The 16,968-nt window shown below is 38.9% G+C and overlaps 1 protein-coding gene across 4 annotated transcripts in view; it reads left to right on the top strand.

Moving 5' to 3' along the window:
- Positions 1-16,968, top strand: part of tll1 (tolloid-like 1) — a 75,707-nt gene that overhangs the window by 34,025 nt on the left and 24,714 nt on the right. For all 4 annotated transcript variants that reach the window (XM_030141399.1, XM_030141408.1, XM_030141418.1 and 1 more), the window contains 11 exons: positions 2,040-2,218; positions 2,720-2,825; positions 3,819-3,943; positions 5,307-5,422; positions 5,672-5,774; positions 9,409-9,525; positions 9,684-9,829; positions 12,484-12,679; positions 12,782-12,907; positions 14,961-15,121; positions 15,205-15,385. In XM_030141399.1, coding sequence (XP_029997259.1) covers positions 2,040-2,218; positions 2,720-2,825; positions 3,819-3,943; positions 5,307-5,422; positions 5,672-5,774; positions 9,409-9,525; positions 9,684-9,829; positions 12,484-12,679; positions 12,782-12,907; positions 14,961-15,121; positions 15,205-15,385 — 1,556 coding nt within the window. The remainder of the gene's footprint in view (positions 1-2,039; positions 2,219-2,719; positions 2,826-3,818; positions 3,944-5,306; positions 5,423-5,671; positions 5,775-9,408; positions 9,526-9,683; positions 9,830-12,483; positions 12,680-12,781; positions 12,908-14,960; positions 15,122-15,204; positions 15,386-16,968) is intronic.

Consider the following 16,968-nt stretch of genomic DNA (forward strand, 5'->3'; position numbering starts at 1 on the left):
TGTAAATGTATGTAAATGTGTGTAAAGTGTGTGTGAGCCTAGAGTTCAGTAGTGACCTTGTCATAGTGAGAGACGATACGGTCACTCAACAATGGCTCCACTTTCCTTCCTGTCCTGCTCCTGTTTCCCCATCCCACCAATCACACTGCTCAGGCTAAGTGTTTGTATGTTCATACGTTTTTTTTGTTCATACGCTGCTGAAGTGCATTGTTCTGTGGAGTGGCAGCACGGCAGGGTCATAGTGTGTTTGTACAGTGGTGGCACTTCACTGACTGGTTGTAAGATGTAATGTTTTAGAGTAGCTGAAATAATATCTTTCCAAGGGGTTGTAATGCAGATGGTTGAATAGTAGGAAAGTGTAACGTACACTTCTGACCATAGTACAATCACTGTAATGGTAATTACTATTATAAGTAAAGATGTTGGTATTGTTATTTATATATAGTCAAGTTATTGAAGGTTCATTATGTAAGGTTCACACATGCTTTAGGACTTCCATTAAGTTTGTGTTTGACTCTGTTTTGTGCTGAGAGCTGGTTGTTTTTTGATGTTAGTCAGCACTAAGCTCTAGTCACTTCTAAACTAATGTTACCTAGTGGCACACATTAGCTGTGTTTTCATAAAAGGTCAAATTTGAAGTGAACGTATGAAAACTCGAAATAAGGTAAATGCAAATTATGTGTATTTCAATAAACTGATGTGGAGTAACTAAACTAAACTATGAAGTATCATGGACAGACAGTGCAGTCAGTTACATTACATGTGGCTTTAATTAAAAAAAAAAAAAAGAAAACAGAGTAGAGGAAGTAGAGCATTCTGTTGTTTTCCATCTCAAATGGCTGTGATACACAGTTTTATTAAGTTAGCTAATGTTACAAGTGGCTATTTACTAGAATTTACATAATGCAAATATAATTAAACATAATGTGAACACTACTGCCTTTTTTTCTGCCTGAATCACATCGTATAGATTTTCATCATCAGTGGTGGTGAAACAACAAATTCCTTGATCCCATTCTACTTGACATCATCAAACTACACCTTTTATTATTGCAGAAATTCGATCCTGTAGAAATAAACAAACACATAATTTTAGACAAATTCAATGAATTTGATGAGGTACAGTCTTCATTGTAAAGCAGTCAGTTGAATCAGGTATTTGCATGTCATTTGGTGATGCTTGTTGTCTCTTGTTTGAGTGGCTGGCTACATTAGAGATTAGTCACTTTAATCTCATATATATATATATATATATATATATATATATATATATATATATATATATTATATATACACATACACACATATATAGATATATATATATATAGATATAGATATATATATATATATATATGTATACACATACATATATATATATATATATATATTTTTTATACATATATATATATATATATATATATATATATATATATGTATATATATATATATGTATATATATATATCCTTCTTGCATGTCTCCTCTATTGAAAGAGAATAAAACATAAATGAAAGAATTAAAAAATATTATGCTGTATGCTAATAATATGATTGTATTATAATAATAATAAAACAACTTTTGTACGAATAGAACTGGAAACATATCCTGCAGGAAAAGACTATCTACTTCACTGACTCCTGATCCTTACTCTGCAATCAGCTCACTGGATAACTTTAATCAGATTTGTTAGCCTGGCACGGATGTCTCAGCTAACTAGAAAAAAGAGAATGAATGTGTATGTGTGTGTGTGTGTGTGTGTGTGTGTGTGTGTTTTTCTGTGAGTAGCGATATGTGAATTCTCACAGCTTAGCACCTTGGTTATAAAACAGCTGCATTATCAGAGCCTTTTATGTAAAAAAAACCCTGATACTTTTCCTCTGGTGGATGTAGTACAGAGCAGGAAATCCTGAAAACACTGTGTGTGTTTGCGTATGTTTGTGTTAGTTCGTAGAGCACTTTTAATGATTTTTTTATTGCCAAATGTGTAGTTAATGTCATTCGCCTATCTCCCTGCTATCAACTTCCTACTAATCCTTATTAGGTGTTGTTCCTATGTGGGTCGTCGTGGCAACGGGCCCCAGGCTATCTCCATAGGGAAGAACTGTGACAAGTTTGGCATCGTGGTACATGAATTGGGCCACGTCATTGGCTTCTGGCATGAGCACACACGGCCTGACCGTGACGATCATGTGACCATCATCCGGGATAACATCCAACCAGGTGAGACTCATTGGTGAGTCATTAGATGAAATCCAGCCTTACAACTGTGTTTCTAACAGAAATCAATGTTTATAGACTTTGTGTGTATGTTTTTAAATTCACACCCATGTCCTGCTTTCTATGAGTGTGAATGAGACTCATAATGACTGTGAAGCCACGTAGACCCCAACACTGTCTGTCACTCTCCTTCCACACACTTGCACCGCCACATATTAGCAGTCTGACAGGTGTTAAATCAAATGACACACTAGTCTATCATTCCTGACCTGATTTTTTTTATTTAGAAACACATCAGAGCCAGGTTTAAAACTTGGCTGGAGTAAAACATGTCCCCTTTCTGTTAAATGCTGAGAGGTGTGTACAGTATGTCTAGTTTATATTTGGGTTTGTGTGGATTTGAATTTTTCTTGGCTATAGAAGTGAATGCTCCAATATTACTGTCTGTGCATGTGTGCACATATGAATATGTGTGTGTTTGTATGTAAATTGCATGGTTTCCAGGCCAGGAGTATAACTTCCTCAAGATGGAGCCAGGGGAAGTCAACTCTCTCGGGGAACCATATGATTTTGATAGCATCATGCATTATGCCAGGAACACCTTCTCACGGTAACTTCTGGCACGTAAACAGAATGATGTAACCGAATGATACATATAATCAGCTAAAAAAAAGTACTTTATTAGGCTCAAAGTCTACATTAAATTAGAGTGATCTTTTTGCATGCCTTCTTGATATTACAAACACTGTGTTTCATTTCAGAAGCTTCTGTTACTACACCTCCATGTAGTACACTGTGCACACAATGTAAATACCACCATGGCCAACATGCATCTAAAAATGATAATCACAACATCCATCTTTGTTTAATGACAGTTGATGCCCAGCAAAAATCTGTTGGCTTTTTTATTCATTTGATTTACATTAAGTTGTGTTGAAAATGAATGTGTGTTTACTTACTTGTGCGCTCCCCACTTGATTATTCCCACTTCTGAGGAGGTGGGAATAATCTTGGCCTCTATATTGGCAACACATCATGTCATTTAGTAGTGACGAAGCTAAGGACAGCTACACTGCATTTCCACAGTTTCATGTGTTTATTGGTCCCTCCCCTTTGACTACACAGTCAAGATGACTGTTACGAGTACAACATCTAGTTATCATTGTGCCATGATTGTCCAGGTGAAGACACTTGTTTTCCCAAAATAACAAGATTAAGTACAGAAGAATGAAAACTGAAACACAGTGATATTTTGAATATATTGTTACAACATGAAGTGTCTTTTCCAAAGAGAAAAGGCAAAGCATAGTTTCCAAAGTTAACATGGTATAGATGGACACAGATGAATGAGATATTTTCCTACATTCAATAGCTCCATTCTAGTTGCAAATATATTGGCTTTCCCATTGTGGATCAATTTGTATTCATTCTATTCAATTATAAAATGCATTAAATTAAAACAGAAAAGACAGAATTCATGGAGCTAAAAGTATACTCATAGAGATCAGTGCTTTTCAGAAATACAGTTGTTTATAAATGTGTCTTGTAGTCTCGTGTTATCGTGCCGTGTGTCATGTTCTTATTATGTTTTTTCTCCCTGAAGGGGGATGTTCCTTGACACCATACTTCCATCAAGAGATGAAAACGGGGTACGGCCCGCTATAGGCCAGCGGACAAGGCTCAGTAAAGGAGACATTGCACAGGCAAGGAAGCTGTATAGATGTCCAGGTACTGACATATTTACTAAAAGACCACAATGTGTGTGTGTGCAAGATTGTGCATCTCTTGTAGCTTTAAAACAAAAGATGACCTCTGTTTATGTTCAAACACCACTAGTGTCATATTGACCCGGCCCTATGCTCTCCAAAGCGCAGAAGTGAAGTTGAGTAATTTGTTTTTCCATGTGATACGTCCCTCTCTTTCTTTGGGTTTGTCTGTTTTAACGCATATACTCACTCCTCACACACGTCTCATGGGTTCTTGCGCCCATCCACGTGGTTCTGACGTGTCTTGGGTCCCTGGTGATCTGTTCTGACGTGATCTGGATCTGCTCTCTAACAATGCTGTTCGATAATGTCACGGAGGTTTACAATCTTAAACGCTGCCATCCGTCTAGCCCACACAGACAGACACACACACACACAAACACACTCTCTGAGTTCACTGTAGGTCGTATCATGTACTGACTATGAGACAAACAGATTTTTTATTGGTGGTGTCACTACTATGGACTACTTCAATATTTTTTAACAGTCCTATTTGGGTTTTGACACATTTAGTTTGTTTGGATTGTTTAGGACCATGTAACAGTTAAAACAAATTTTATTCTGAGAAGGTGTCAGTGAAGTGTGTCAGTGTGTCCCAGCTGGAAATAGAAACAACGTCAACCTTATAAGGTCACATTTGAATGATACCATATTCTCTGACAGATGAACACGTCCCCAGGGCATTGTGGGCAAGACTAGGAGGGGCACATTTGGCTAATCTCCTTTTGAGAAGGACGACTGTTAAACTCAGAATGAAAAATAAAAGACACAAGTATTTTTTGTGTGTTTTATGACTAATTAAACCTCTCCTGCTTACTTACAGTAAATTACTTAATTAAAGGGAAAAATCTGGTAAAATGTGATGTGATTTAATGATTGGACCTCACATGCACTCTGATACACACAGGAATAGAAACATACGCACTATAACCTCCTACATGCTAAGCTAAAATAAGCCAGACAGTATGAGACAGGAGTTTGTTTTGGGAATCATTTTAATTCCTTTACAGTTTTCATGAGCAGAAATGCCTCTCTAACAGTTCCCATATGCACACATCAGATATTATAGACATAAGCTTTGGCAAAAAAAAAGATGTGCATGAGGCTGTTGTTTTGTCTAAATTGGCTGTAAATTATGATAAATTTGGGCTTTTGTTCAGATGGAAAATAAGAATAGATATGGGAGCCATGTGTTCTGTAGTGATGTACCAGTCGTTAGTACACAGCTGAAAGGATTATGCACACACATGATTTACCACAAAAATGTAACTCCATCTGTGTGTGTCTTTGTGTGTCTCTTTGTGTATGTGGGTGTGTGCTTCCAGCATGTGGAGAGACACTCCAAGAGTCAACGGGCAATTTCTCGTCTCCTGGTTACCCCAACGGATACCCCTCATATACACACTGTGTCTGGAGAATATCTGTTACACCCGGAGAAAAGGTGCACACACACACACACACACACACTGTAGCCGCCTGCAGTGCAGTGAATGTTCACGCTATGACGGTAAGAGACTGCTGACAGAATGACTGTATATCGATTATGTCCTTATACCTTCTTCCTATAGTCTTTCGCTCCTCATCCGGTCTCTGAAATACAAACTAATCATGAACCTTTATGTGTATTGTTTGTATTGTTGTTGCCCACATTTGTTGTTGCTTTATGTTTTTTCTTTGTTTGCTCCTCCAGATTGTTCTTAACTTCACCACCATGGATCTATATAAAAGTAGCCTCTGTTGGTATGACTACATCGAGGTTCGGGATGGATACTGGAGGAAAGCTCCATTACTCGGTAAGATCAAGAATCAGAGGAAGATGTAGACATGTAGGAGCTGGACGCCCTTTAATTAAAAAATGTTTGCATCATTCATGTCACTTTTACTTTTCCCTTGGTTGGATTTCTGTTCATATCAGATAATTGACCTTTGTTTACTTTAAATATGAGGGAGGTGTTTTTCCATAAACTATAAAATAAGTGGATACAGTCATGAGGCTTATCCAGGTTTGGATCATATTAAGGATTTGATGTTTACATGGGGCAGAGAAAAATCAGAATACTCATATCCCTGTGAACATGATAAACAGTAGTATCCCAGCTGTTTGTACAGACACGTGATGTTTAACCTGTAAAGACCCAGTGCTACTTTTGTCACTGTTCCCAAAAGAATTTTTCTGTAGTTTAAGCTTTTTTAAGTGACTTATCACTATTTAGTGTAAATCCAGTATCCAGTGTAAATCATGTATTTTACTATCTTTAATTCACTGATCATGTAGATGTTCATAAAAGCTCAGAGTAAATTCAAAGGTAATTCCATCAGAAACAGAGAAAACTGAAAAAAAGTGACTTTTTCAGCAAAGATATCAATAACTGAACATAAAAACAAGCATCTACAAACACTGTCATTGATCCAACTCCATGGGTTTTACTGGTGAATCAATGTTGTAGAAGATGACAGTGTTTCCACGTTCACTACGGAGCCTCTGAACGTCCAAATGAGTCATATCTGATGGCCATGAAAAGATGACAAACTGCATTTTATACCAATTATTTACATGCATTGATAGGATTAGTGGATCAACAGGTATTAAACATTTTAGATCAGCAGATGATTTTGGTCACCAGTGGCTTAGTGGGCTAAAGCACATGTGTTCATTTAATGTGATATTTTAGTAGCTGCTTCCTGACTGTAAATGAGGTCACTTATGTTTACAGCAGACTTAGCACTATTAAATGCCGAAACACACTGACGATTTGACTTGCCGGTATTCATCTCTTGTCGGCAATGGGAGACAAGATCAACAGGTAAACATGTCTCCCAGCTGTAAATCTGTCAGTATCAGCATTCAGGACAGTGATGTGGATGAACATATGCAGTCATGGCTGATGGCAGATTGAATGTAAACATAGTCACTAGTTTCTGGACTACTGTTCTGAGTTGTGACTACTGTTGCGAGTTTGACATCTTGGTTTTCAACATCTGGGCTTATTCATGTGAAATTATCATGTTTGTAAATGAGGATATGAATAAGGGAAGTGTGGAAATGAATCAGGGATCTATACTCAGTGCCAATGAAAACACAACACTTGAATGTGTTTTATTGTTCCTGAGCTGCATCGATATGTTTAAGTTTCACCTGTATAAGATAATCTCAGACAATTTCTTAACAACCTGAGACGGGTTGAGCTATTGTCACGCTTGAATGAACTTGTCTGCATTCATAATGTTAGAACCGGTAGCACAAGGTCTGGACCCAAATGCACAACCCACAGACAAAAATACAGTTAAAGGGTGTTTATTAAACACAGACAGGAAAAACAGTTCACAAAAAGGGTTCTTGAGTGAATCCTCGCAGGACTGTTTGTGTGGATTCGTCACAGTGTCCGAATCCAAAAGAGGACGCTCACTGCCCGGGTCGGGAGCACACGAGGGGAACCCGACTAGGAGAAAGCAGAGAAGCGTCAGGGGACAGACCAGGTCACACACGGGGAGTCTAGCAAACAGGCAACGGTACATAAGGGGAAAGGCAAAAACACTAACCATGAATCCGGGCAAAAAGGTTGAACACCAGAGTGGCAGATCAGGCAGAGGTACAGATAGGGAGTCAGGCAATCTCAGAAGTTGAGGAACAATCCAGGTCAGGAACAAACAGGCAGGCAGGCAGGCAGACAAACAGGATCAGAAGAAACGCTGGTAGGTAAACACACCACGAGGGAGGAATACGAACTGGCACAGGACAGGGGAAAACACAGGGCTTATATACACAGAAGGGAGGGAAGACAATGAGACACAGGTGGAACAAATCAGGGCGGGGACAGGTAATCAACACAGGTGAAACAATCAGGGAAGGGAAGCAAAGACACCAGACATGACACAAGAGGAGAACTTAACAAAATAAAACAGGAAACGACACACAAGACAGACAAAACATACAAGAGTCCAGGGACTGATATGACACATAAGACTTGTTTTTCTCATTGCTCAGCAATGAACTGCTCAACTTAAGGAACTGTGGTCAGTTAAGGAGTGGTCATGTTCTGTATATAAAGGCAAGCTGAAAAGCAGGAAAATCATTTGCAATAACTCAGCGATGCCTAGACTGACACGTGACCAAAGATGCCATGCTATGGGGCTCCTGGAGGCCGGACTCTCTGCTCGGCAGGTGGCGCACCATTTTGGATGCAATGTGTCCACCATAGTCAGGATGCAACAGAGGCATGAAGAAGCTGGCTCAACTGCAGACAGACCTCATCCAGACCAGAGCACGTGTGACCACGCCACAGCAGAATCACTACATTGAGCTGCAGCACCTCCGGGACCGCTTTGTGACTTTTGGTTTTGGGGGTCCTTGAGTTTCTTTCTTTATCCTCATTTTTTGTCAACAAATTTGGATGTGATTTTTTTATTTTTACTGTATAGAAATGGCCTATGATTAATTCCAAAGAGCTTATGGAATAAAAATCCTCATCGATTTAAAAAAAATATAAGAATCTTCAAGTGTTGTGTTTTCATTGGCACTGAGTATATTATCAGAGCTATGTTTTGGACCTCATATTGGTGTTCATCTTTATTAACAGAGAGCTTTTCTTTGGTACTTAAGCCAAAAAATGGTGTTCCATTTTACTTCTGCAGTATGGCTCCCATTGTACATGTGATGTGGACTACATCTGCTCTGCATCCAGACTGTTATTCACCCAGTGCCTCCGTTCGCATCTTTCACAGCAACACACTCTGTAGAGGCAGTGCATTTTGGACTGATCAATATAGCAATATTTTAAAAAAACAGACAATTCTGTTCACTTGGAATTGTAATTTCAACTACCTGCCAAATGTGATTGTGTACAGTTGTCCGATAACAGTGATGCAAATTTGTGCAATGTACAAATTAACAATATAGTTGCTATAATTACCTGGCTGGCTGGAACACCATATAATGCAATGCAAAATTAAAGCCATCATTTGTAGTTATGCTAATAGACTGGATAATAAAGTAATGGTGAACTTCATCAAACATTTGCATAACAAAATCCATGCAACCAAATGCCTGTCAATTTATTAATAAATAGAAGCTCAGAAAGTCCAAATCAGTAGGTGAGTAAGCTATCAGTCACACCTGTCAATCAAAGCTCAAATAAAAGTTATAAAAAAAATACTAAGGAGCAATATTTGACAAAGGGATCATTGGTTTATTCACCAAAGGATCCAAATAAACCAAATGAGACCAGATGAATCCTGGTAAAAGTGTGGATGTAGCATTACTCATGAGAAGTTGTCTGAATGTGAGTTAGAGCCAGTATCCTGCAGCTGTCAGTCGTATTAGACTCTTTTGCATTGGCTTCAATTGCATCTCGTGTTTACCCGATAGGTTTTCATCACAAAGCCTTACTTTTTGGTCCTTGTAAGTATGTGCCTTTGTGCATTTCACAGGCAGGTTTTGTGGCGATAAGGTTCCTGACGTTTTGATCTCCACCGACAGCCGAATGTGGATTGAGTTCCGCAGCAGCAGTAACTGGGTGGGAAAAGGCTTTGCTGCAGTATATGAAGGTAACTTTTCCGAAATAAAGAAAAAAGGATTAAGAATATACATGTATATAACAAATAACAACCACTGCATGATTCATACTAACATGTGCGTGTATTTAGAATGTGCTGAGGGCTGTTGTGTGTCTTTATCATTATTTTTTTCTCTCTCTGCTGAGCAGCGATCTGTGGCGGGGAGATTACCAAGGACTCGGGACAGATTCAGTCTCCTAATTATCCTGATGACTACAGGCCGTCCAAAGAGTGTGTGTGGAGAATCACTGTGTCAGAGGGATACAACGTCGGGCTCAGCTTCCAGGCCTTTGAGGTAACTCACTCTGTGTGTCTTACTGTTGTGTGTATGTGCTTAGGAATGTCTGGGTCAGATTTCACGCTTGTATAGCCACTAGAAAGTTAATAAAGGTAGTGTGTATGTGTGTGTGAGAGAGAGTAAGTGAGTGGACAGAGACATAGAACAGGCCGTTGAGGATTGGTTTTGTAGTTGTTACACTATAAAAATGTCAGTGTGAGTGCTAAATGACTCAATCTGTACTCACACATGAAAGGTCAGAGTTCACCTTTTCACTAGTGTTAACATCAGTCTCTTTTGAAACCACATCAGTCTTACACATGTTTCTGTCCCCTTCACTCTCGGTCAGTTCTTTGCCAAGTATGTCTTCAATTCAACTCTTGGACCAAACAGCATCAACACATTTTTTATGGTTCAGGAGCCACAAGGAAAGGTGAACCCAGCAAATATAACATTTTCTTGTTAAACCAATTATGAGCTTTTTCACTTGATTGTAATAGCTTTTTTTGTGCCACCTTCATCTGATGGTACATTTCCACACTATTTCAAGAGAACAAAATTAGAGCAAATGTTAAAAATATTTCCTACTTTTAAATTTATTGACCGTTTCCTGTCCTTGCCTGTCCAGCTCAGTTGGTGTGTTTATACTTCCAAATAAAATCATGTACATGAATTGTAAAGACTCTAGCTTTAAGTCTTAAGTTTCACTCCAGTTGTCACTCTCAAAGATTTTAAAAATAATTTTAGTATTTTGATGTTGCAGATTTGTTCTGTCAGGCCAAAAGGTTTGTGGGGTTCATGCCAGTACACCATGAGCAAGCAGGAGGAAAATGCTGAATTCACACCAGTCAATATTATGCATCAAAACTATTATGTACTATTATTATTATTATTATATTACTGATTTGTGACATTTGCAACAATTACTGAGTAAAAATCAAAAATAGATCTGTACCAGCTCATTCGTCGTAAGATTTGGATTCAACATAATGTGGAGCTGTCATATAAAGCTTATGTGTTCTTCAGTATGTCTGTTTCAGTGTTTTCTGATGTTTTGGTTTGCTCAGAATGGATGTGTCTAGAAAGCTACACCAACTGCCTCCCATACAGTTGCGGAAAAAATTATTAGACCATCAAAAGACATCAAAAACAATGGTTATGCAATCAAGTACTAACTCCTGTATGTATCATGTGACTAAAACAAACAGAAAAGAAAACATGGAATGCCTAAAAGCACTGTTTTGGCAGTACAATGCCATAGCTATTGATGTAAGAATTTAAGTGATTTTGGTTATTATCAAGAAAACTATGGAAAATAGATAGATATCAGCTCTGAAATTAAACTGTTATGAGCTATTTTTGTTGTTATCATTATATTTGTCCAAACAAAAGTACCTTTAGTTGTACCAGGCATTAAAATGAACAAGAAATTGAAGAAAACAGGGGGTGGTCTAATAATTTTTTCCGTGACTGTATTTGATTAGTATGATCCTAGTGTTACACAAGCTAAGTACTATCCTAGTAGTCTGGATTTTGGCATTGGTGCTCCACACATTGTCCTTCTGTTCACTTTCTTCTAGAGTTTTGTGTCCTTCGTACACTGTCACTTGAAACATAATCAGCAGGTCCTGCACTGTCAATCTGTGCAACATGCATAGTGTGAAAGCTCAGAGAAAAAAAAAAGTTCTGAAAAACAAAGGTATCACTTTCCTCCTGTGTAATGTTCTGTGTGGAAGTAAAAACTATAACTGTGTGAAACTTAACCCATAAAGACCCAAACAGCCACTGGTGACCAAAAGCATTTACTGATCTAAATGGTTTATTACCTTCTGAACCACTAATCTTATCAATACAGTGACATAATCAGGTTAAAAAAGAGTTTATCATCTTTTCATGGTCATCAAATATGACCCATTTGGATGTTCAGAGGCTCCGTAGTGAACGTGGAAACACCGTCATCTTCGACAACATTGATTCACCAGTAAAACCCATGGAGTTGAATCAATGATAGCGGCTGGAGATGCTTAGTTATTGACGTTTTTGCTGAAAAAGTCACCTTTTTCTTCAGTTTTCTCTGTTTTTGATATAATAACCATCAACTTTAATCTGTGTTTTTATGGACATCTACAGGATCAGCGAGTTAAAGATAGGAAAATACCAGATTTTTAGTGAAAAAAACTTAAAATACAGAGGATAATATTGTAATAAAGGATGATAAATCACTAGAAAACAATTCATTTGGGAAGTGACATAAAAGTAGCACTGGGTCTTTATGGGTTAAGCTATGTCAGATTTCACTATAAAGATTGACGGCATCACCTTGTGTAGACTAAACAGAGGGAACAGGATCTATCCAGGATCTGCCAGATTTTATTTTCAGCACAAATTGCACTGCACCGTTTATTTGCAATACACTGCCTCCCAGTGCATGTTTGTTTTGGTACAAGACCTTGCAGTAGTTGGGTTGAGATTTGGTTGTCTACTGAAAGAATGTCCAGTCCAGGTGTGTGTCCATCTTAATCCAAAATAGCTAAACAGGGGCTTGTCTGTTACGGGAAAAATCTCACCCTGACGTATCAGCAGCTCATATGGTAATTCTAGAAAAACAACAAGATGCAGACATTTCTCACAGCCTTTCTGTGCTCACACTCATGTACTGTATATTTGTCTAGATTGAGAGGCACGACAGCTGTGCGTATGACTACCTGGAGGTTCGAGATGGCCCTCTGGAGACAAGCCCTCTGATTGGTCGATTCTGTGGCTATGATAAACCTGAAGATGTTCGCTCCACTTCACATACGCTCTGGATGAAGTTTGTCTCAGATGGAACGGTCAACAAAGCAGGCTTTGCTGCTAACTTTTTCAAGGGTATGTGTATGATTACGTTAAAAATGCTTGTGTTTCTTTGTGCCAAAAAAAAAAAAAATCCTTTGTGTGATGAAAATGTGCTCTGATGTGTGTGTTTTTCAGAGGAGGATGAGTGTGCCAAGCCAGACAATGGTGGATGTGAACAGAGGTGTGTAAACACTCTGGGCAGTTTCAAGTGTGCCTGTGACCCCGGCTATGAACTAGCTCCAGACAAGAAGAGCTGTGAAGGTAATTGTGTGTTTGTGTGTGTGTGCATCATAGTGAATTTATTTGTGTATGTGCATTCCTTTGTATGCCACTGTGTGTTTCTGTAGGATATGAGTCGAGCTCGTTGTAAAGGAAAACATCCGAACAACCTCGATCAACAGGAAAAAAACATCTTTCTGACACAAAGCCACATGTGTTTCTGTTCCAGTGCCACAAATGCTGTTAGCGTTCTTTAATCTCACGAAATAGATTAACAACCCGTAATGACCCACATACTGAAACAACTGAATAAACCACTTCTGAAGCGTGGAGAGAAAACGCCACGCTAGTGAAATATCCAGCGTGGTTTTACTGTATTTGTTTGAAGAATAGTAGTTACTTTGGCATTCGCTGTGAATTAATTTGTGGGAAGATGAAACAGAGAGTGGATATTGAGTCTAAAGTTTAAGCCTGGATATAAAATTACACCAACATTTGGATTCATTTTATAGAGCATTTTGTCATGCCCACATCACAATACAGAAAGTGAATGGGCATCATGTTACTAATATAACTCTGCTCGTCATCAGAAACTTGGCAGCTCTGCACCATCTCCTCACTGCAGGAAAGTCAACTTTTTAAACATGATATCCTTGTTTTTGGAGTAAGGAATCTTTCAGACTTTAAAGGCCTGTATTGGGTTTCAACAGCCATGTGTTCAAAGTGAGCTACAACTTCAGTCGTACACCTAACCTTGAGTAGGTGTAAAGCCTGTGAAATAATATGGAGCATCGTTTTGAGAGATGGGATGGCTAGGAAAACAAGGGGAACCGGAGCAAATTATACCGGGTGTTTTTTCATGGTCTACTGATGGACATGGCTGAAAATAACACATAAGTGCAATTAATCTGCCTCAGTGTTGCATTACACCTGAGTTTCTCCTCTGTACTGTTCACATGGTACTAGTACTACCTGGTGAACTCTGGTAAATTTAATAATTCCAGTGGTTGTGTGTGACCTTAATCCCATCGGAATCTGTCATGTCGGCAATTTGTAAAGTAAAAATTCCACCGCAAATTACCCTCTCTGTTCCAGCAAACACAGAGTTCCCATTGGAAATAATGCTCCCGTGTGAGTTAATATCTGTGTGATTAGTGTGATTGGCACCATTTCTGGTTCCCATCGTTCATTTTTTCTGCCTATTTCTGGGTCAGGGGACTCATGTAGCAATGTGGTGTAGACGTTCACTGAATCGAACAAACTTAAATCCTGCAGAAAAGTGACATCTCAAAAGATGATGAGCATGGATGACAACTGTTATCGGTAAGCGGTGAGCGTTGAAATCAGGCCCAGAGAATAATATCAATAGATCTGAGTAAAAAACTGACATTACTTATTCTGTGCAAATACACACGATGAAACACAGATGTAGGTGGTTACATTCCAAATCACTGGAGCTCCAAAGGTTATGATAGTCCAGGATGTGTAGAGCTTTGGGTTCAGCACCTGACCTGAAGAATGACTAAAGAAAGATCTGCTTAGAATGGATGCATACTCCATTTCTATGACTTGTTGTCCAACATTGTCAGGCGTTAACTTCTTTGCCATTGAAGCACAGTGTTCAAACACACATGGGCATGACAGTGTAGTGATAAACACTAGTGCCTTGGAGATGTGAAGTAAAGACGTAATTTTCTGGGCCAGTATTTTTGTTGGTTTGGAGTCATTCAGAATCTTTTGTTTCAGTGGTATAACTGCACACCAGCACAGTTTTAGTGTGAAACTAACTCATTTCAACATATCATTTGGTGTTGAATTTTCCCTGACTTTAGAGACAATTTTATGTATGAGTGGTGCAGCAGGCCCCTCATTTTGTGCAGCCACAAACACAAAAAAATGTGGAAAAAAATGTATTTGAAATTGATTTATGTAGCATTTATCTCAGCACAATGGGCTCACTTTATGACTGAAAACATAAATTAAGAAGAAATTAAAGTAAAATAATGGCATGTAACAAGCTTAATCAGGATGCAAGTTGAATTTTGTTGTTGTATTTGTGTCTCATCTCAAATTGTTTGTGTCTTTGTGCCTCCAGCGGCCTGTGGTGGACTTTTGTCAAAGTTAAATGGCACCATCAGCACACCTGGTTGGCCTAAAGAGTACCCACCCAACAAGAACTGTGTGTGGCAGGTGGTTGCTCCCACTCAGTACCGCATCTCTATGCAGTTTGAGGCCTTTGAGCTGGAGGGAAATGAGGTGAGTGTGTCTGTGCATGTTAATTACAGGAGATGCTCAACACGGTAGACGTGTGGTTTTCAGCGGTGCCTTTGTGGCTTTAGGTGTGTAAATACGACTACGTGGAGGTGCGCAGTGGACTCTCCTCTGACTCTAAGCTTCATGGGAAATACTGTGGCACTGAGGTCCCGGAAGTCATCACCTCTCAGTACAACAACATGAGGATTGAGTTCAAGTCTGACAATACTGTTTCCAAGAAAGGCTTCAAGGCTCATTTCTTCTCAGGTAACTTGTGTGCAAGTGTTAGAGTTTAAGTATGTGAGTGCATGTTTGTCATGAGTGGGCAGACTGAGACACATGTTGGCCTAAATAAGAGCCTTAGAAACATCCTGAGCGCAAAGATGGACAGCAGATATGTTAGCAAATATGTTAGCTAAACTGGAAGTGATAGTGTTGTAGTATCAAGCTTGGTCTTGATCTCATTTTGGTCTTGGTGGCATTTTTACTCAGTCTTGGAGAAAGAGGACTTGGAATTCTGTCAAGGCCGTTTAAGACCACAACTGCAGGCACATCACCAAATTTCCTCAGATTTATTTGTTAACATCCAAGTTGTGATTTGGAGTAAAAAAAATCCAACAATTCTTCGTAGGTGCAACACATTTTACCAACTCACACACTGAAAATTTCAAAGAAAAATACACATATACCTCCTTTATGAGTTGAATCTCCTTAAAGATTATTGATATTTCACTGCTGATTAATTTATTTGGTTACATTTTACCATAATCTCTGTAATATCTGAAAGAATTATTTTCTGTATTTGCCCTTGCTGTGTATCTGGTCTTGTATTGGTCTTGATTTAGATGGTGTTACACCAAGTAAGATCTGTTTACCAGTCAAAAGACTTCAGTCATGTTTAGTATAACTTCATCAGACTCAAATTTGTTTTCATGGCAAAATTTTTCCAACTGGATTGTTTTTCCTAAGGATGTAAGCTGATATGACCGATCCCTGTCAATACTCACACTCGCATAAGCAACACAACAGCTCCTGCAACCACAACCTTTTCGTTTATTTGTTTCAGCAACGACAGGAAACTTGCCTTTCTTCTTCATACATTGCCTATAACTGATTAACGCTAAACTGTTAAACCATTTGATCTAGGTTGAGGGCAGATATACTCATTGTTACATGAGACTGAAAGTGTATCCTATACAAAGTTTTAATACAGCTGTAAAGAGAGTAAAGCAGGTTTTACAGATTGAATTGTCTAGTATGAGCACAATTCCTAGATGAAAAAAAGGGTTTTGGGATGCATTTCTTACAAGCTAAAATTTTTTTTTTTCTGTGTCCTCTGCCCACTCTGATCTGCTCATGACTTTGTGTATACTAGCTATGTTTGTGGCTGCTTTTCTGTGTGTCTACATGTGTCTGTCCATCTGTCCTGCTGTGTCTCCTGAGCCTCCGGCGGCTCCCAGGCCTCCTCCACCCATGCTGCTCTCCACCCTCTCTCCCTCAGACAGGTTGGCACTGTGTCAGGAGCGAATGTTTGTGTTTGAGTCATGCCAGGACATAAAGCGCGGCCGCTCTCCTACTCGTGGCCGTAACAGCAACAACAACAAGCTGGCAACCTCGTCAAAGGTCAGAGGTAACATGTACCTCACAATCGGCATCTCTGATTGGCTCACATCCGCCGTGTGATACAGAGGGAATGGATGGATCCAGTTCAGTATGTGGATCTTTGTTAAATCCATTCTCTTTCACAATGAAACAAGTGTTTTGTCCCAATTCCATAGGACTATACTCACTCTTTTTGAGACAGTCAATTATAAAAGATTTGAGCTTTTCTTTTTTTTCTGGTTGTCTGT

This window comes from Sphaeramia orbicularis, chromosome 1 (assembly GCF_902148855.1).
Source record: "Sphaeramia orbicularis chromosome 1, fSphaOr1.1, whole genome shotgun sequence".
Classification (NCBI taxonomy): domain Eukaryota; kingdom Metazoa; phylum Chordata; class Actinopteri; order Kurtiformes; family Apogonidae; genus Sphaeramia; species Sphaeramia orbicularis.